Genomic DNA, 22,389 nt, shown 5'->3' with positions numbered 1-22,389 from the left:
TGGAGTACCCTTCATGAACAGATATGCAGCAGTCTTTGTGTATCTCTATACAGGTACTGGCAGCATGGTCCCATGCTGATATACTCAAAATCAGCTATTACTTTTTTTTCTCAAGGGGCCAAATTACAGCAGTTAAGTTTAACTAAACACAATTCTCTTAAACTGTAATTAGTTTGGAAAGTGTCATTTCTTGTCAGACCTGATACTGCAGGGAGTGGATACTTGCTCACCTGGTTTTTTACCCCCAACTATATAATTTTGTGTAATTTGATACACACCAGAGAAATGAGTAGGGAAAGGTAAACTTTTAACTGCTGATTCTTATTTTCTTGATAGTTGTATGTTTATTGTCATTCTCAAAGGACACTGGTGATTAAACAGATTTTGATAGGTATGGCACTTAATGCAATAATGTAATTGAATTATCTACCCAGAGTAGATAATTCATTGCTATCTTGACCTTCTGCCATATGCAAGATTCAAACTTAACACCGGTTTAGTGCAGCTACCTCAGTGTCAGATGCCCAAACAGGTAATTTAAGGCATATTAGACAACTGCATTAGTATCAGAGTAGGGCATAAGGTGATGCTGCAGCAAAATAAATCCTATCTAGCCATTTGACAAAACATTCTGGCGAAGAAGTAGAAAATAAAATGTGTATGTTCTGGTGTGCAGCTGAAGTCTTTCTTCTGAGAAACAAACTTGAGTAAGATTTCAGGACACCCTTCTTGAAATATCAGCTGCTCTTTTGTGTCAGTGAGGGCTACAGAGAACTGTGATACTGATACTATGATTGAGGTCTGAAGCAAGGATTTATGCAGTCTGGCTTTAAATTCTGGCTGGGGGCTGTGTGTGTGCATGCATGGGCAAGTGGCTTCTTTGTTCTATGCTTCCTTGTTTATAAAATGGAAAAATTAGTTTTCCTGTCTCAAGAGAGTTTAGGAGTTTAAATCCACAAATTCTGGAGGCATGCAGGTCTCATGGTAGATGTGGTCATTGTGGTCACTCCAGAAATTTCCAAGATACAAGAAAGCACCATCATGGACTAAAACAATGTAGATGGTCACATTACAATTGTTATATTAAGGACCAGTGTATACTAGTTAGAGACTTTTCAGAAATATTTCCTTCTTTTTCTTTACTTTTAAAAATCTTTCATACTTCCTTTTAGGAGTGCTCCAGCTTAGAATCCAAAAGCTATAGGTAAATGCAATGACACTTTCTTGGTATCAGCAATGTTACTCTTTCTCACTAGTTCTATGAAAAAGTCTCTGTTCAATAGTACAAGCACTCTTCTTGCTAGGAGTTCAGGCTTTGAGAACAATATTCATTTAAGTAAACAGTTGCACTAATTTCTCAGTTTGGTAAGTAAAGTGTGGTGTAATTCACAGAAGTGAAAGAGAAGAAACAAGACCAGATTTCAGGGCATTTAAAGCAGCTCTCTTGCAACATTCCAGCCCTTTGTGGTATTCCAAAAGGGGAAAAAAGAATCACTGTAGACTTGGAAAGATGTTTTTAGTAACACAGTTGGGTGCCACAACATAAGGAAGATGTTAGAAAGAGGCCAGAGGAAGACTATGAAGATGGTGAAAGGCTCATCAAGCCTTTTGAGTTATCAGAAACTCAGATTTGTTTTGCAGAGAGTAAAGTTCTAACCAAGTACATTCCCTCTGATTATTCCCCCAGTAGTGGAGTCTGGGAGGTAGCTGGAGGAATGAGAAGGGAAGGAACCACTGCTTTATGTTGGCCAAACATGAAAACTTGGTGCCATCCTCATGGAGCTGCTTTAAAAAGTATTTGTGTAGATTCCTTTGATGTGGTAAATGGCTCCTCTGATCACATCTATGAAGATTTTTACAAGAACCCACTTCAAACAAGAACCTGTACTTATTTTTCTGTTTCTTTGAAATACCTGTTCTACAACTGGCATTCTCTTCTTTTAATGCTTATTTAAAGCTATGAAAAAGCACATTGTCTATTTAATCTTTATAAGCATATTCACTAATTTTGATTTCTGTTTCCAGTGCAGAGTAAACATTGGACTAAACTCTAGCAGTAGTAGTTGTACTGTTTATTGTGTCAAAATGTAAATATGCAGGAGTTTTTATTAGAATGCTTTACGAACTTTTGACTAAGTTAATAGTCGTAGTAGGGAACAGCCAAAAAGTTCTATCTTATCAAGTATGCTGTTTCACAAAATACAAATCAGGCCATCACTAGTCATGAAACTTTACATAGCAGTGTATTAAAGTTACACATTTAAAAACACTCAAAATGTGAGTGTTCCCATCATTTCATCCTGCATTAAGCTTCAGATCTATGTGTATTTATTGTCATAGAAATTTGTGTTAATGTAGTGCCTGACTCCTAGTGAATAATTTGCAAAAGAGGTGGACTGACAGTTTCTCAGCATATTGTGTTTGCATCTTAATGAACATTTTCTGCTTGGTCATGATAAAAATAGGAATACATCTACATAATGTTAATCAAGTACTTGTTCTTAACATTTGGAAAAGGGCAGGTCTTAAATTTAATTTTTACTGTGTGCACGTCTAACACAAATTTAACAACTAGTTTAAATACAAGCTGCTGTCATGGTGAAAACTGATGTTAACTATCTCTACTACAAGTTCTATATTAAATGTTCTTTTACAATGTTTTATAGATTGATATTTTATAACTCATTCCTATTGCTAGCTCTCTAGACATAAGTCTTATCTGAACTTTCCCTAATCTTCCTCAACTTTTTAATTCAGAGGATCACTTTCCATTTTTAGCTGTTCATGGAGTCATAATTCTATTCTGCTGGTTTGGTACCACTTTTTCTTTGGAACCAAAAAGTAACAGGTGCTTATAAAGATCATTGAAGTTTTTGACTTGCATCCTAAAGGAAGCAGGTCTTTTTGTTTGTTTTGTTTTGTTTCCTCTCTTTGTTGTTAAAACATTGACTAGAAACCTAGTCAACTTAAAGCTGAAGAGAAACAGAGAAATACATATAGAGGTAGAAATAGTTATTTTTAGACAAGGTGATGCCAGATCTTATTTGTTTGCTGCCTCTGTTCTTTGTAATGGTACTTTGTATTAAAAATTATGGAAGGAGGCCTAAGAAAATAATTTTTGACACTCTGAATTAAAAAGAAAATACCAGTCATGGACAACCTGTATGGGCTATGTAATTTTCATGGGTTTTTTTCATGGTTTTTTTTTTTTATGGTGGGTTTGTTTTTTTGTGTTTTCATTGGGTTTTTCCTCTTTGTATTCCAAGAGTGTTGTGTATTTCTTGGTTTTATTAATTGACTGCCCAAAAGTTTGCATTCACCTTTCTGGAATCAGGAGGAGATCATGTGGTAAGAGAAATGTGTATTGGCTCCCATGGAATGTTTTGGCCACAGGATGATGTGGCAGAGCACAGGGAAGTAGAATGGAAAAGTGAGAAAGATGAGACCATAGGAAAATGAGGTAAGACAGAAAAAAGCCCCCAAAGGATCACTTTCCTGTTTCTGTGACAGTGTCCTTTATCCCTTTGCACTGACCGTGCCCATAATGGCACTGCTGGGCCTGCTGTGAAACTCAGTGCCATTCCTGTGGGCTCAGTTAGTGCAGTACTCAGTTAACTCTCCCAGTTCAATTGTCATCAAATTCATATGCAGACTCTGTGAAAAAATTCTGTCCCTGAACTTGGTTCACACAGGTAGAAACCAGTTTTTTGAGATAAGCCGTCTGTTATTAGTGTTAAAACACACACCATTGGATTGCACCCTTAATTCTGCAGTAACCTTGGAAAATTAATTTTCTTTTGGATAAATAGTATGTCTGTGTGTACAGCCTGTAGGACAACAGCAGGGGAAAAAAGGAATTGATACCAGTAATAGCAAAATAATGATAACTTGCTTTCACTTTGTAATATTCATCTGTATATAGTGACTTTATTCCTGTGAATTGTTTGATTAAAGCACATGAATTTACTGAGAATTTTTCATTCAACTGCCTTTATGCAAAACAAGTAGTGATCTGACTTGTGCCATCCTAGCCTTTTCTTCTCAATGACTATGACATTTCCACAGCATCAGAGAATTTAGACAAAATGCCTTTCTCCTAGAATTTCTAACACTTCTTTCCAGACGAAGCAAAGATAGTAAGAGGATCAAACTGAGAATCAGTCTTTGTCCCTAGAAGGTGAAATCTGGTATATTTCAATATGGCCTTGAAAATGTGCATCAGTCATTGGTTTCATTCAGTTCTTTGTGTCTCCATTGAAAACTGTCACCTGTTTGTGGTTTACCATACTGGCTGAAACCACTGATGGAGATGGGAGCTGGGGCTGAGGAGGAGCAGACACATGGCCCATTCCTCATTCCTGTTAAGATGGTACTTCCCAGGCTCTGCTGTGTGCCTGCCTGAGCTCTTCTGTAAAGTAATTGAGAGGCCAAAGGAGTTGACACATATTGCGCTGGCATCTGGAATTTTAGGAAAGCTAAACAAAAGCAGGAGATATCTGTTATCACCTCTACCATAAATACTTTGAAGGAAGCACTCTGGTGGTAAAGCACAAGTTTAATGGCCAGCTTCATAAAGATTATTACTGGGTTTGATTTTACAGAGAGTTTTACTGGTGTACAAAGTGTACATGTTAGCTGAAGTTATATAATGAGGATGTGCTTTGTTTTGAGAAGGATCAGCAATGTTTTAATTGTACAGATCCTTTCTGAAAGGACAAGAATTCACTGTTGGGAACCTTTGCATTCATTCAGCATTGCAAGCTGATTTATAACAGTCGTTCCAAAATACATATTGACAGTGGGGTCTCCTTGTGAGAGACAGAAGAGTGATTATTTTCACTTTGAAATCAGAATTCTAGTGTCTTGAACATGTTCTTTCAGATATACACGAGCATATTTAAATTTTTTTACTGACAAATTTTTTCCACTCTAAGTTCTGATTTCAATGCTATAAGATATTCTGCTGGGTCTCTGCACTTCAAGGATGGAGAAATTGATCCCTTAGTGTAAGTTTCATTTGCATAAGTATGCTGTATCTCTGTTGCATAATTATAGACCACCACTACGAGCAGCAGATTATTACATGTCTGGAACTTAAAAAAATATTTTAATTTGACATTTTTGTATTTTTTGTCAGTCAAGGGTTGGTTTCATTTTACAGAATAGTTGAATAGGGAAATGATGATTGAAGTAGAAGCTGTTTCAAGTGCCTAATCTGTATATTAGTCATCTGCATGTTGCTATATCAATGTTTCATTCTGTAAGACAGTTTTTCATTCTCTTTTTTATTTTTTCTGTAGCAAAATATAGGTATAAAAATGCATATGACTAACTTGGATTGAGAGATAAATCTTTAAAAATACATCATAGAGCACAAAACAAACACAGCTGAAACAAACCCAAATAGTTTCATTTGCCACAGCCTAGTGATTATCTAGACTTTGACATATATAAGAGAGCTTAAGAAGAAATACTTCCAAGTGATTTCTGTTTGTCTAGTGTTGACAGCTTTTTAAGGGTGAAAGTGAGGTTTTTTTCAGGAAGTGTATATGGATTACCAGAGGTAAGTACCTTTGTAACATAGTTGTGCTTCTAGAGAAGAGGGCTGGAGTTTCTAGTGCCGTTTAATTCCTTACCACTGCCCTGTGGTGTCTGCAGGAGGCAGCTGGAAGTGGAATGGTCGGGCTCGAGGGAGGGCTGGGTCAGCCTGGTGGACCAGGCCCCTCTCCACAGCTGGTGCCTCCTCCTCCTGCTCCTCTGAGCTGCAGGTTTGTGGTTTGGTGCTGAAAGGCAGTGCTGGTGAGCCCAAGATGTGGCTCCCAGCAAGGGAAGAGAGAGGCCAGCACGGAGCCCAGCGGATCCACGAGAGGCCCGAGCTGCAGCTGCTGGAGCCAGGCTGGAACACCAAATGTTCCAGTCCTGCTCCACAAAGTCAGGCTGGGAGAGGCCTCAGCTGATTGTTCAAAGCCCTGTCAGGTCCCACCAGGTTCTGCCTTGTCCCTGTTTTCCCACTGGTCTGGGGGAAGCTAAACCTTTCTTTTCCCATATACCACAGGGCCAGTCACCATCTTGCCTTTGGGAAACCACACTGGGTGCTGTCTTCAGGAAGCTTTTTTGGTTGTTCTGTGGTGAATCCCCTTTTGGGGTAAAACACTCTTTTTTACACTTTTATTAATATTGTTGTGGTTATTGTGATTTTTCAGTAAGTTGTGATTGCATCTTATAATCTCTCCCAGTGTTTCCTTCACTATCAGAAGGAGGCAGGGGATGGCTTGAAGGGGTTTAATTTTCCTGCTGGGTTTTAAAGCAGAATAAACTTTAACAAAGTTGAGGTAGCAAATTTTGGCTAAGGGATAGAATTTGTAAAATGTAAATTAGAAAAAAACTCTTAACTGAAATAAAAAAATATTTTTTGTTAATTTCTATAGGTGTGATTGATCTGGGGGAGCTGTCTTTCAACTGCTATTGGCTTAATCTGGAGACTGTTTCTGCATGAATTGATAAATGTGGATTTTCTTAGATCAGAATAATAGTGTTTCTATTCCTAAGTATTTGGCTTTATTCCTGTTACTTTATTTGTAGCTGTTAATGGAAACTAGGCAACAGCAGCTTGTATGTGGGCATCTTAACATTTGGGTGTGTTTAAGACAGAGGAGTGGGAGCTTCAGAGGGTTTAGGAAGTACTGGGGAGATTTGACACTGGAAACTGAACAGCTGCAGGCTTGGTGCTTGAAATGACACCAGTGAGAGGCGACAAGGTGTGTTTGAGAAGACACTGATAGCTGTGAACAGAACGCAAGTGGGGCTGTCATAGCTGGAAACTACAACTGTTAACTTCATTATGAAGTACTTGGCATAATCATGTACTGATCAGCAGGTTTTGGTGTTGATGGCAGGGAGTTACTTTGGTGGTTTTTTTTTATTTGGGAATTGTTTTAGGGTGTACTAGAATTGAGTACTAAGTCCTTTTTCCTCTACAAGAAGTGCTCTGTTTTCCCAGTGGCAGAGCTTTGAGAAGAAAGGAATTGGATGATATATTCTACCCCTTTAGTTCACAGGTCTGCAATCAAAAAACTTGTTTACTGTTGTTTGTGGCTGCCAGCACAAACACCGAGTGTATTGGAAGATCCTCCCAATACATCCAAGGTTCCTCCCTTGGATGTATTGCTGCATCCTAGTAAACCTTCTCTGAGCAGACCAGCGGTCCTGTGTTCTTGGTTCCTATTCAGTCTCTAATAAATGGACAAAGAAATAGCTTGAGTAATTTTATAATAATAGGTATGTTCTGTAGAGCAGAAGTTTGTGCTTGGAGGGAATTTAGGGGGAGCTGAAGTGATGTCCCCAGTGTTCTCAGCCTGTTCACAAGCCTTTTGTATGTCATGTTATATTACGTCTGAGCTGGAAGATACTAAAACAAAATCCATTAGGACAAGACCTAACATTATCTCAACTGCCTTACATATAAAAAGATAGATGAAGACTCTCATTCTTCTGATAGAGAAAGCCACATGTCCATTCCCCTCAAGTTCCTGCGGCTTTATAAACAAATATTTATGTTTATTCTTTGATAAAGCAGCCATAGAAAAAAGGCTGAGGCAGTAGATTGCATAAGCCTAATGGTTGGAAGATGGGATCCTCAGGCTGCTCACTGCTGTCTGGCCTCAGAGTGTTCCCAGTCAAGTCTATTAAAAGCTACCTAAAAAAAACTTTTAAAAGCTTTTGAAACTGCGGGATTTTTTGTTTGTTTGTTTGGAAGAAGAACTACTTCTTTACCTCCAGTGCATCTGGTTAACTATGAAGAGTGCCTGGTGTTCTTTCATTGTAGTATATAGGGGCATATTTTCCTACTCCTTAAGATGGTTTCCCACCTTTTTTAGTGGGTTTTTTTTGTGGCTATTTTTATTTAAATTCACTTGCTAGAGCTGTGGTTATGTCTTAATGGTGGTATTCAGTAAACCTTCAGACTCCTTCTCTTCAGTTTGGGTTAACAGACAAGTTCTTACTCAGCTGCATAATGTAAAATAAAAGGAGAACATTGTTAATTGTGAATGACTAGGCTTATTAGCTGTGTTCAGACAAATATTGCAGAATTCTGGTGCCCTTTCCAAGGGTAAGTTTGGGATAGCTGTGAGCTGCCAGGTTTACTTTGTGTAGACTATTCTCAGCTCTCAGTAAATAATAACACAGACTTTTTGAACTTTTATGCAACTGTTGAATGTGAATTTATATACATATAAGAAATTCTGGATGCAGTGTTGGCTCTTTAGTGGAGTGTGGAGTAACACAACATATTCTAATTGATAGTCAACTTACACATTATTTTTTCTTTCCAATTAGTTTCCTTCCTCCCCACGTTTAATGCAGTTTTACCTCACGAATTCACCATATGAAATGGGGAATTAGGTATGTTGTCTTGGTTGTGCCTGAAGCCCTAACTGTTGTTAGCTTGGAGTAATTAATAGTAAGGCCCTCCATTGAAATCCTTTTGGAGATCATCAGTGATCTTGAAGGTTGGTTTGTCTCTAAGACTGTTGAAACAGAAGGAAGTCTGTTTCCTTTGCTTATATTGTGTTTGGGCAGAAAGAAAATGAAATTAAAGAAGCTGAATGTGTAGAATAATAATATTACAAGCTTTCACTGGTAAATCCATGAAGAAAATAGCAAACTCAGTCTATGTGCAGACTAAAAATTTACACTGCTATTGATTTACCTGCAGAAGGAAACATTCATGTGGTACTTAATGTATTCTGACGTTTTGTGAAATAATATTTTGGAGATTTTTTAGTTTACAGGTGGCTGAAGTTATCAATTTTATCAGTTGTGAAATACAGCTCCCATGACCCAAATGACAGCTGTACCTTATCTCCCTAAGTCCCCATTCATCTTGGGTGGCATGTTCAGCAACAGATGATCTCTGTATTGTGTTTTAATAGCATTAATATTTACTTTTCTTTTTAAATCCTGGCAGTGAAGCAGAAGGTTCTGATTAAGTGTAATCCAAAACAATACTGTATTTCTAGATAGTCATATTGATTGCAACAGCTGACATTACTTTGCCCTTAAATGAAGGGAGCAGTTTATTTTCATAGTAATTTGGTGTTCCATACATAAATCTTTGCAACTTGAGTTTCTTTCATATCTGAATTATATAAACAATGTGTTTGCTAATCTAGCCAAGACAGTTCATTACAGTTTATAATGGGAAAGTTTAATACATTTTTGGCCCGTGATACAATAATCAGTTTTGACAAACCTGTGAAGCTCTGAAGCGCTTCAATGGCTTTGACTGATTTTCAGCCATTAGTAAGAATTCAAACCTGAGAAGTCCTAATTTTTAACTGTGACTGAAATGTGTGCTCTTTTATAGGTAGTTTATTGGTTTTGATCCTATGCTGTGTGCCTAAGGATAAAAACATAGGCATAAATAAGATTATCTGATTTGTAAGGAACATGAAAAGATAAGGATTAAAATAGGTTGCTGTTTCATAGACATTACATGGATGCGTCTGTTTTTTTCAGTGATTTGATGTTGGCTAATGGAAAATGTTAAGCATATTTCCTTCTTTTCTTTTTATATAAGTTTCTGACAGGAAATCTGTAGCTAAATATCAGTTTATGATTTCCATCTGTTCATGTATAATAGTGTCTTATAATGCAGTCCAGATTGCTGCCCAATGGAAATGTCCTATAGCAGGAGATAGGCTTTCAAGTGATTGTTGCACATACTAATTATTTTTGTAAATTAGTACTTCATATAATTTTGAAGACACAGAACTCATTTTAAAGACAGCTTTCTTGATGCAAAAATATCCACTAATTAGCAAAGATAGTGCCTCATATTTCTAATGACAGTATTTTTTAAAAGAAAGGTTTGCATAGTTGTACTACTATGGTAAAATAAGAAAATAAAATACATCCTTAGATTTACGTAGGCAACAGAAAGAGGAAAATTGTTTAAATGTTTTTAGTTGCAAATCTCTTTGATCTCTGCAGTGTGTTTCTCAGCTAGTGACAACTAGATTAGGGAGCATTTATTGTAACAGATACAGCTTTAATTCTGAGAACTCAGGTAGTTTAGACTAATTAATAAAACTGTTAAAACTCTAGCTTTTGAAAGATGCATGTCAGCATATGTTTTACAGTGAAGATTTCCACCTTCTCAGCTGGGAGGAAGGACTTGGTAATGGGACCCACGTGTTCCTGCATGGTGAGAAAACAAGACAGTGAGTAAAAAAACCTTACGTGTGTTGTTCGTGCTCTTCATCACATTGGTCTTGAGTTTTGCACAACTGACTGTAAGTCATTGCAGGGGAGTTGGACTAGATGACCTTTCAAGTCCCCTTCCAACCCAAATTATTTTGTGATAAATGGTGAATTGTTGCTTTTAAACTTTGCAATCAAGTAACCTTAAAATACCTGTACTGCCTGAGAGTTTCCTGCTTTCACATGTAATGACAATCTGAATAATAAAGTTAACATGATGAATCATTTTAATATTTTTCAGTTTAGACCTAATTTAGGGACAGCTATATTGTGTGTTAAATGAGCCAGGATGCTGTCTGTGACTTCCAAATTGGGCTGGAAGTTCTTCTGAGCGGCAGAATGGTGCTCAGCCTGTGAGGTTTAGCTTTGTAATAGCCTAAATAATTATTATCAAGAGCTCTCACTTCTTGAAAAAAGTGTGTTTCATGTCCATGGTGAATTTCCTTTCACCAAGACAGTTTGCTGCAGTTGTTTTAGTGGCGTGAATGTGAATTTCTATGGGTTTTTGCAGCTCAGTTGTTATCAATTCAGAGCTGTTTTCAATGGGTAAGCTGATTTCCTGTGGTTTGCCTCGTGTGGCTGTGTGCTTTGCACAGGGTGACCCTTCACAGGGAGCTGGGGGTATTCCATCTCAAGTTCAGAAGCTGGAACAGTCACGTTCGTAGTCATGCGGGAGTGGGTCTCTATCATTTTGGAAAATGAAAGCTAATGGCTTCAGCTGCTTTTTTGATGAATATACTGGGTGAGTTTGTATCTGGGCTGAAAGCAGGGATTGTTCTCAGTGCTTGTCTGCAGAGCAGATGTGCAGAGACAGCCAGTCTGGGTCCCGGCTCGGCCCGCGCCGCGGAGCCTGTGTCAGTGACCGGCGCGGGCCCAGCGCAGCCCCCGCTGCTGGCAGGAGATTCTGCTGGCTCTGTGGCACACTCAGCTTCCCTCCTGGGGAGGAGCAGCGAGAAACTCCTCTGCTTCCCAGGTGCTGAGAGACAGGATTTAAAAGCAAACCTCACAATACCTAAACCGACTCTTTTTCCCCCTCTGAGCAGCTGGAAGGCGCAAGAGCAGAACAGAGCTGTGGCAGCTCTGTGCTTTTTCGTTCAACGGGAAATGTTATATTTTGAAATAAAACTTACTCTGTCCAATTGTAAATACAGTTTTTAGAAGTCAATATATTACAGAAATTGTACCTCAAAGAATAACAGGTTAAAATAGTTCATGGTGCGTACAAAATTACTGAAGTTCCCAGATACTTTTTAAGTACCACGTGTAAAGTCAAGTGAAATTTCTGCTACCTGTTGTAGTTGCAGTCTTGTGGCATTGACTACAGAGAGGGGCCTTCTCCACAGCCTCTGGAATAAATGGCTGCTACTTTAACCAAATTACCATTGGGATAATATGTTCACATTTGGGAGCACAGAGGGGAGGCCACTTGGACGGAATAAACTCTTTTAAATTTGATATAGTTTTGCTGAAAAAATCACTATACATTTGTGCTGTGGTTCACCCTGGATCTTGCTTAAGAGCTCTCTTCTCAGTTGGTCATAGGCTAGTAGTGTACCGAGATGTGAAGTCCTGATCTACAACAATTTATATACAGAATTTCCCTTTGATGAAAAGTGGCCCATTTTCTCATTGATAGTGTGATGTATGAAACGTAGTGAGAATTTTTACCCTGAGTCAATTTTAACCCTGCATATTGATGTCGGCCCAAGATATCCTTGCCTTCCTGAGAAGAAGATAAGTTGGTATGAACTAGGTGTCAGAAGAGGTGTGAAAATATTTTGAGGTGGCTGTTTGGAAACTAAGTTACTTTAATCTAGGAATGTGGAAGTAATAAGATTTCAGAAATTATTTTAATATGCACTAGGGAAGTTAGTGTTTACAACTTACATACAGCCATAGTGTTTCTGCCTTTTTAAAGATAAACTGTGAATTGGAACGGAAGATAAAAATGATGAAGTAGATATAGAACAGTAACTGAGGAGTTGAAGGATGAGAGTATGCACATTTTCAGTGTTCACTCATCATGGAGCTTCCTTTGCACCACGTCATACTATAGAGGACTATTGCCTCTTGACTTTCCCTCCATCTTTTCTGCCCAAGCTTGTGTATGAATTGTTCCTACCATAATATGATGTCACATGGATAGTTCCCTTTTTAACCACTACAATTAAATTTGCTGAGTATCAGGAGTCAAAGTTCAATTTATTTTATTTCCATTTATTTATTTTTAAAATTTATTTTATTCTTTATCTAACAATGTTGCCGGAGAGTCTGTATCATGACAAAGAAGTTCTTTTCAAGTTTCCCTCTGCTCTGTCAGTCTGAAGAGTGAGTTCACTATGTAACATGTATCTGGAAGGTGATGTGTCATCAGAGTTCACCAGTGGTATTCTTTGCTTTGAAGTATCTCAGATAAATAATGCATTTCTTATAAAAAACTGTATCAATCAGTATATCCTCCCACAGAAGTTTATAGTAGTGCTTTTGTAGGCCCTGCCCCTAGTAATGGCTTGGATTAAAATAGCTTCCTGATTTAAAATTCTGAAGTAGTAACTTTCATTTCATATAGCAGAAGGGAAGACTTGTGTGTTTTTTCATACATGCTTTATTAGAATTACCAACCAATATTTATATACATCTTTACATGGTTGCAGCTTGTTAACATAAAAATGAACTTGTGAACCTTACTATTCATATATGCAAAAGTAGTAATTGAGGCTTATGGAATTTGAGGGTGGAGACTTAATGCAACAGCAAGGGAAATTTAAATAGTATATACAGAAACCATTGATGGTCACTGGAGACTTAAACCAAAAGCACCTCAGGAGAATTTGGGTTCATTAATGGATGTGTGAAGAACAGAGAGGAAATGTTTTAGATTAATTTGGTAGTTTTCATACTGGCATAGAAAGAAGTGTTATGACTGTACAGCTTCTTTGGGGAGAGCTGAGTTCAGACCAGTAGCTGCACCTCTCATGAGGGCACAGACTTCTCAAAGTCACAGTGTCTTTGGGAGCTGGGGCAGTGACGTTTCCACAAACCATTGCTTTAAAATAGAGTTTTAGCATTGCTATTCATAGCTGTGCTGACTGTGTAATATTTCTTTAAAACCAAATTAAAGCATCATCAGTGCCTCGGTATTGACAGTTCAGAACACTTCCGCTCTCAATGGCAGCAAAAGCATTATTGCCTTCTAGAGCTCTGCAGGCTTCAGCCTTATTAGAAATGGGTTAATGCTAGATTTTAGCCTATTGACTATTGTTGGAAGCAGATTACTTTGCTTGTATAAAATAAAATCTGACCACTGAAAGTCTTAATGTCTGCAAAAGATAATCTGACCAAATATGTGGGTGTTCCTAGTGTTTGGTTTGGAGTGCTTTGGTTTTTTCTCAGGACCAGTCAACTCTGCATACTGTGCAATTCTGACTGCTAACAAAGCAGTATGTAAAGCTAAATACACTTTCCTGTCATAAAATGAGTATTTTAATGAATTTGAAACATCAAAAGAGAATCTTAATTCCTCTTTTTCTCTGGACTTACTGGGGCAATTCTTTTTGTCCTTTATTTCAGTGGCATTGCCCTACCCAGCATAACATTTGGCAGTTCTGACTTTTAGTAAGTTCAGTGATGGTATGTCTTCTGATAATGAATAATTGTGCTGTATTGTGGTTAGGAAGCATTGGTAGAGATTGATGAATACAAATCTGCTGTATCCCTCAGTGTGTGGGACCAAAATACCGAGCAGGGGGCTGGAATTGTTTTTAGCTTTTTGTAACAGGTACCTGAGATGCAGTTGAAGGAATGGTTTGCCCTTTTCTTCTGGATAAATTTTCATCAAATAGTCCTTTTTCAAAAAAAAAAGATCTGGGAGAAGATCAGAATATTTCTCATGCGTGTAGGAAAAGAATTCCTTTTAATTAAAAAGCTTAATCCAATCTAAATCAGGATTAACACCAAGAGGCTTTCAATGAGCCAGCTGGCTCTCCTGCCAGAGGGAAGTTTTTTGTACAAAGCCACCTTACTGTACACATCACTAGCCTGGACTATTTCTGTTTTTACCAAGCACAAGGAGCTCCATATCACACTGACATGAAATGAGGTCAAGCTCTTACTTGTATAATTGTGATTTTACTAATCAATGTCTGCTACAAAGAGATTTATATTTGTGATGTTGATATGCAGGTATTTGAAATATGATTGCCGCTGTTCCTTAGCATGGAGAAGATGATTCTGGAAGGTTTGCATTAGCTGCTAGTTGTGTCACAAATGTTCTATAATGTGTGGTTTCAAACTGGTATTGAGGATTTCATGTGGGCATCTCTCATGACAGTCCAGCTGAACCTCAGGGTGCACCAGGGGGGTGTGTGGTGAGAGGAGTTTGTAATGGTCCCTCTGTGCACTCCTTGGGTGCACAGGGCCTCTGCTCCTTTCAGTCCTTTGAGAGTCAAAGGGGAAGGGCTCCCTTACAGCAGGTGATTATTTTATTCATAAAGGAACAAGGTTGATACTGCCTGTATTTCTATTCCTTGTTCTGCTGAGAATAGCTTGGACTTAAGTGAGGAGGGGAAGGATACAGCAAAAAGAGTTTTCCAGAGATAATTAAAACGTTTTAATTTTGTGTTTGTTGTAGTTCTAGCATTTAATTAAAAATAGGGGGGCTTTTGTACTTTCATTTACTTAAAATGGCTTTGATGTTCCTGAAATGTAATTTTTAAGTGGTCTATATGTTGTTAGAGCTTATCTTTATTCATGCTTTATCTTTTTGATCTTGCAGATGAGGTCTTTAGGCTGCAAACCTTAGACTGGAAAAAAAGATAAAGCAATATTTTTAATCTATGTTGATATTTTAGCTACATGAAGTAGAAAATATCTTGATTAACAATTCACATTTTTGAGGGAAAAATAAAACTTACTTCTGATTTATGTACAAAGCACCCAGGGTATAGAATTAAACTGAAGATCTTAAGCTAAGACCAAGATAAATAGTTTCTATAAAGAAAACAAAAAATATAATCAAGAGCTTATCTAATCAGTATTTTTAAAATGTAATTAAAATTAATTCTGTAATGACTTAACAACCGTGGGGCTCATGCAGCATGCAGGCTCATTTCTGTTTTTTATAACTTCTTTCAAAACTTCTGTTTTACACAAGCTCCAATAACAACATTAAGGTTAGAAATCGTGTTTATCACTGTAAATGCTTAATCTATACATAGCCAGTGTCAATTTAGCAAATATCACGCTCTATCTGCTGGTGCTACACAGAGTTCTTGTAGGGTTATTCTTGGTACTCCAACTTGCTCAGATTCCTAGTAAAATGTTTAGCTCTTCTACCTTAAGCACGTCAGCTGCCGTTCTGATCAGAAGGCAGTGCTGTTTGCTGTCTTCCTTTTTTGGCTGTTAGAGCAGATGGCAATAGCTTGTTTTCCAGATTAGGTTAGTTTAGCCAAGATGTGTGAAGACAAGCAGGGGTATAAGTGCAATATGTTGCAAATAACAGTATGTCCTAGCAATTAGTTTTATTAAACCTGATGGGACTTACTAGAATACAGCATTGTTCTTACATATAGGCCTTTGAATGATTTTAACAGGTAGTTTAGTGATTCTTTTTGCTTTTTTGCTAGTCAATACCCTTTATAAAAAGTAAGTGATTGTATGGCAGCAGAAAGCTTGTGTAATAATATAAATAACAAATACATGTAGGTAAGCACCAGTCTCCAGGCTGCCTTACTAAATAGAGTCAGACACTCTATATTGATCTTGCTTTTTTTCACTATTTGAATTGGATTTTTCTTGAAGGAGTGACATGCATATTTGTATAGTGGAATGCTTGTGACAACTGCATGTGTGTAAAAAACAGTTCCATTAACTTCTCTTGCTGACACTGGAGACCTGCATTAAGATATTAAGGCAATGTAAATAAAGCAAACTCCACTTTTATATACTCAGCTGGTGTTTATTATTTAGAGAACAAATCCCTGGTTTGCAACTTATTTTTCTTTGCTCTTGTCATAGTCACAGTGCTTCGTAACAGATTACTGACAGTTTGGGTGTTCTGAAAAGTCACAAAGCTTTTCCTTGTGTGATTACATCCTTCTCTTTACAGCTGTTTACTTGTCCCAAGGAAACAAGAAATTGCAAGTGACTAGGAGAAAACAAAAATGAATGGTGACTGTTGTGTTTGTTCTCATGTTAATTCATCAACTTGAAGTCAACACTTGGGTCAAGCAAAGCAGTTCAATCTGAAGTTGGAAAGCTTATGGAGCTGCTTGACATATGCTTATTTTCAAATATACCACATCATGGTGCATAAACATTTTGCTTCCATAGATCTTTACCTAACTTTATAGTTAGCATTATGTGCAGTATTCAGGAGTCATGGAAGTGGTGCTGTAGTTAGAGCTGAAGATGTGTTTTAAGTATGCACATTCTGTTTTAAAGCATTTACAAACTTTTGAAATTTTCATGTTTGATGGAATTAAGTCGTTTATTTTTTTCTCTTTTATTGGATGCTGTTTTATCGAAATATTTGCTATAAGTAAATATATTATTTCTGAGAATAACCCTGCTTGCTGGGATACCTAAACTTTGTGTGTATGTGGTGGGTGTGGAAAATGATTCCCAACATCACCTTCGCTAAGATTTATGATTCTGTTTTAAGCTGTTGTTTAGTTCTCATTCTTGGTCAGAGGAGAATGGAGTCCATAGTGAGTAGGTTTGCAGTCCTGCTTGGGTTCAGTGTTTAGGCCAGTCAGGCATTTAACAAAGCTTTTGGGCAGGGAGACAGCTTGAGAGCTGCTTGCCTAACTGGCCTGGGAGCAAGGTGGAAAGCAAGCTGACACACCAAGTCAGCTGGCTCCCCTGGTGCTGCCAGCTCCAGGAAGGCTGTTTGTTGGTTTAATGTGGTGTCCAGAAATGTAAATATACAGCAACAGTTTGCTCAGGGGCGGTGCTGTCCAGGCCAGCTGTCCAGTTCCTTCACTTCAAGCCAGTGTGGCTGCAGTTTGAATCCACATCTTTTTCTTCTGTTGGGCACCACTCGAAGGCTGCTGAGCTAAAATTTATTTTAAGACTTGAGTCTTTCCTTGTCTGGGTGGGCACTTTCAAATGAAGCATGGCAGGCACATAAGTCAGATTGAAGAGAGAGCCTAAATAATATCTGTAGATACATACAGAAGGAAAATAGATGTAGAGGACAAAGAACATAGTTTGGGAAAGTAGAGCCGCATGCTCTGAATTATTTTTTCAATTACTTTAACTTGATTTTGACAGCTAGCTAGGCTCTAAATGTGTCTTTCATCAAGAGTGGTAAGTGCTAAGTTAGAGGGTAAAGAAGAATTTCTGATTTTGATGGATTTCTTTGTTCAGAAATCCCAGGAGATTCTTATGCTTCTGTGAAAAATGTGAGGAATTTGAAATGTTTGGTTTTGTTAATCTTTAAGTTGTTAGAATCCATGACACACTATTTTCTTTGGGAAGATTTTGTATGCAGTTATGCAGTTAATTCTTGGATTTGAAGTCAATGCTAATAAGCTTGTTTTACCTAAGACATTTATCTGTTTGAATGTGCAAGGAATGTAGACTAATAACTGCTTACGATCCCAGTCATTTGTTTCTATAATTATTTAAATATTGTTCATTTGGGTGATTTGTTTCTGTAATTATGTAAATATGGTTCAGCTGGGTTTTCAAATATTTTTAGAAGTATGTATGGGTCTACTGCATTTTCACAGGTGATTTTATTAGTTGGGATCCTTGGCCTGTCCATTTCTCTCCCAAGTATTTCTTGTTAGTAACGTTTGAGCTTGTTGAGAAACTGCTTTGACTTGAAAGGGCAGTAACCTTGAAACGATGGCGTATGGATGAAATGTTGCTATTAGTGCTTCTGCTGAAGGAGAAGACATAACTTGCCCATTATGTGTTTTTTCTGGTAGCATCTGACTGGCATACCAATTTGTTGCTAGCCATGATATTTTGTGGTTTATTGCTACAAGAGGATGGCTCAAGAAATGTAAGTCATGCCAAGAGGCTGAGTTACAGAAATAGGATGAAGGCAGATTTAGAAGAACATGTAGACAAATGGGTGAGAAAACAAACTTGTTCTCCTGTTTACAAAACAGCTACTTCAGCCAATTAAGGATTTTCTGCAAGTAATTCATCTGCTGGTAAATAATCAGTTCAGCAACTGTTATTACACTGATCATATTGGTGCTGCCTGTGTGCAAACTGTCCTTGCAGTTGATGAAAGTTTGTGTGCAGGACAGCTGCAGATGACAGAACAGAGTTTATCCCAAGGATGTAGCAATTATATTGTGTATTACAATTGGGGAAATTCAACAAGCAATAATAAAACAGTGTGAAACAGACTATTTTATGCCTTAAAATTATCCTGTATTATAGTTTTATGAAAACCTGTCTTGTACTCAAAGGTATCACTTACTTAAATGCCATATATCTTTTAAAATGGGTGTAGTTATATAATGTGAAATTTAGAGTGTACGATCTTAACCCTATTTAAGCATTTGGCTCTTAATAATTTTGTATAAGTATTTTTCCTACAACACAAGGTTTAAATAGAATGCAGTGAAAGCAATAAGACTTTGGGACATTTTGTCCACTGAATCTCTGAGAGGAAAGAAATCACCCATCCTTATTTTTAGAATTTTTAAAAATTGTTTTCAGTGAAACCAGTCCAACCTTACGTAGATAGGTTCTTGTAATCAAAGTTATATTTGCAGGGCTGTCATCTAAGGAGATGTTTTGGTAAACATGATATATATTTAGTAAATACACCTCCCTATCTTCCACATGTCAAATATCTTTAAAATATTGCATTTTCTGCCATATTTCTAAACACATATTGTTCATTTTTCAGCCATGAGAGGGCTTCTTCTTCTAAGATTATTTAAATTTTATGGAAGAGCAAATGAAGTAATTAATCAAATGCCCATTAACTCCTCAAATTCTCTAACTTCTGATTACATGGGTATCCCAAAGACTATTCTCAGTTGCAGCTTACCATTACTGGACCTCTTCCCTTCTCCAAATAAATTGAATAATCTTATAAATAGAAAAAAATCAATATGCATCATGCATCACTTTAAGAGTTAAACAGCCTTTTCAGTAAGTAGCAGAAGAGTTTCCTGACTTCACAGGAAGAACTGCCAACTGTTTGTGATTGGGAAAAAAATGTGCACTTTTACAAAATTTGCAATTTTCATTACTGTATTACTTGTAGACTAGAATGAAACAGGCCCTCAGAGTGGCTGACCAGGTTAGACACTTCCAGGTGCTTCCTCTTGCACTTCAGCAGTTTATATCCTTCACTTCATTTCAGATTTTGTTTTTTAAGTATTACAATTATTTCAAAAAGGTGATTTCAGTGCTTCATCTTAAAGATCAGTTTGTTTCAGCTTGAAATGTAAAGCCTCCTTTTTTTTTCATAATAGGACTGTCTGTATACATCAGGCTTGTGAAGGTTCTGCTCCTTACCTGAGTTCTTGCTTTCCCTCTTGCAATGGAAAGCTGAAGGTGGTTGGATGCAATAGCCTTTCTGCTAATTGCATCCAATCATGCAGTTTTATATCTTATGCATGGTCTTTAAAGTGCCCTTATCACACTAATTCTTGAATCATCAAGGTTTAAAATACCTCATTAGAGGATGCTTCTCATAAATCCTCTTGCAAATCATGTCTCTTTCTCACAAATGTTTCTCTCTTCCATGGAAGCATTATCAGCCCTGGGGTTCTGTGCAGATATGATTAAATCTGGCTTAGATCTACTACTCTAGTGTAGAAAATACCAACCAAATGTGTTTCATTTCAGCCTCTCTAGGTGGTATTCACTATCCGTGTAGCCTTGGGCAGCCACATAGTTAACTGTGTTCCCTACTGAATGCTTCCTCTAATCTGTTACTGGCAGGAAGGGGAGACTTGCCAGCCCCATTCTTCTGTAGCCATCTTCAGAGAGATGAAACCTGAGTCTGTTGCCTCATCTCTTTCCAAAATAGGACGTCTGCCAGCATTGATGGGAGAGGTAGCAAATGAGAAAGGAAGGAGCAAAAACTGTGACTGATGTAGTGGGGAGCAACAGATGTCATGTGGAAAATTGAGATACACTCAATAAGCATTTCCTACAAACATTTTCCTACTGATGTAACTTAGTTATGGGGTGTGAGATATGAGCATATGAGAGAGTGAGTGAGTTTAAGCTTTGAAGCATTTCAGACAGATGGAATTTTGTGGTTTAAGACAATTTACGTGGAATTACAGGGTAGGCTATTCACAGCTTGATGATTCTGCTTTAGAAGTGATTTTATGTTCTAATTAAAGAGATTTGGTGAAAGAAAATAGAAGAAACTGCCTAAAGAATCAAGGGAAGTAAAGGTCAAGAGCTGCTGCTGCTGTTAAAAGTGTGTCATCTGTAAAAAGCTATACCCTGTAAAAGAAAATAATACAGAGAATTACAGGTTACTCTTGTGATATCAACTTCAGCTTACACTATTGATAAATGCAGATTTCTTTGAATACATTATTAAAGGCAGTATCATCACACATGAGTGAGAAAAAGTGTTTTCACATCTGTATTACAAATTGTATTAAAGTGCATACTTGTCTAGAACAGAAAAAAACTGAGTCTGTTACCTGTTTTGTAAGCACTTCTTGTTTCTATTCTTGTCAAACTTCAAATTAATAAAATCTTCTTCCATTATAATTTTTACCTAGGGGTATTGTAGAAATCATGTGGGATATTTCAGGAATGTCACCATTTTCATAGCGCATTATAGACTTTCCTTTCGAGATGGTGGCTCTAAAGATAATGACATCAGTGTGAGTCACAGAGTATGCTCTGTGTTCCCTAAGCATATTGTTTTCTAGGCTTTGTGTTCTGTGTTGGACTGTCTTTCCTTCATTTTTATTGATGAAGTTTTGTTCAGATATGTCAAAAATACATACTACAGCTAGTGTTTCCTTTATTGCTCAGGAGTTGCTGCTTTTCACCAGATTGTGTTCTAAGGTTTGAACTTCAGAATTGGTGAGACTTACATTGAAGTTTTATGTTTTTCTTCCTTAACAGAAAGGGCTATTGCAAGGCATGAAGTCAGAGAAATAGAGCAACGTCACACAGTCGATGGTCCCCGACAAGATGTGACACTGGATGAGGAAGATGATGTGGTGATTATTTACAACAGAGTACCCAAGACTGCCAGCACATCCTTCACAAATATTGCCTATGATCTCTGTGCTAAGAACAAATACCATGTTCTACATATCAATACAACCAAAAATAACCCTGTTATGTCTCTGCAAGATCAGGTAAGCTGCTGAATTTGGGATGTCTTTATGAAACCAGGGAAGAACACAGGAAAAAACTTTTGCTCTTGTAAACTTGGGTGTTCTGATGTACTTAACTTCTTTGTCACATGTTCCAATATAAATGAAATCTAATGTTTTCATATTTTCTTTGTAGAGAATATTATTTCTTAATAGGTTGAGGCTTTTGCTTGGCTACTGGAGGTGGTAAGTGTCTGTTTATTGGACAAAAACAAAGCTAAAAGGGGCATGACTGGGGTAGAAATGACCTTTGTTGTTAGAACTGTTTTGGCTGTGTAATACAACTTGCCTGTCATCTCCATCTGCAGTGAATGCAGTCTTAGGCAATTTGCTCTCTGAATAGTGCAGGCACTGTGCCATGCTGTCAGGGCTAGACTTGTGTCTTCAGTACTGGGGCTGGTCAGGTCTCACAGGTGATAAAAAGCATACAGAAAAGTGCTTGTAAATAGCTTGCTCTGCAAAGGACAGGTCACTTAGCATCCATTAAAATCCTCACTAAAATCACTGTAGTATCGCACTAGAAATGACCATGGCTACTGCATTTTAAAAAGATGAGGGTTCAGTGCCATGTTTTTTATTAGGCTGGGGTGAGGAAGTAGGTTTATTGGTTTATTTTCATTAATATTTCCTTGGCCATCATGAGTGCACTTGCAGAGAATCCAGGTTAGAGATCTGAAACATCACTGTCATCATCCCCGCCTGTAGAACAAATGTTTCTGAGCTCTCTGCTGCTGGTTGTATGCTGATCACTGAAGTTGATATGCAGCAGAGGCAGGAGCTGCTCTGCATTGCA

The 22,389-nt window shown here is 37.6% G+C and overlaps 1 protein-coding gene across 1 annotated transcript in view; it reads left to right on the top strand.

The window, feature by feature from the left end:
* Window positions 1–22,389, top strand: part of HS2ST1 (heparan sulfate 2-O-sulfotransferase 1) — a 71,584-nt gene that overhangs the window by 33,270 nt on the left and 15,925 nt on the right. Inside the window, exon 2 of the mRNA XM_059478001.1 lies at window positions 21,340–21,578. Within this exon, the coding sequence (XP_059333984.1) occupies window positions 21,340–21,578 (239 nt within the window). The remainder of the gene's footprint in view (window positions 1–21,339; window positions 21,579–22,389) is intronic.

This window comes from Ammospiza nelsoni, chromosome 9 (assembly GCF_027579445.1).
Source record: "Ammospiza nelsoni isolate bAmmNel1 chromosome 9, bAmmNel1.pri, whole genome shotgun sequence".
NCBI lineage: Eukaryota > Metazoa > Chordata > Aves > Passeriformes > Passerellidae > Ammospiza > Ammospiza nelsoni.
Note: the sequence above shows the minus strand (reverse complement) of the source record. Positions and strands in the feature narration are given on the sequence as shown.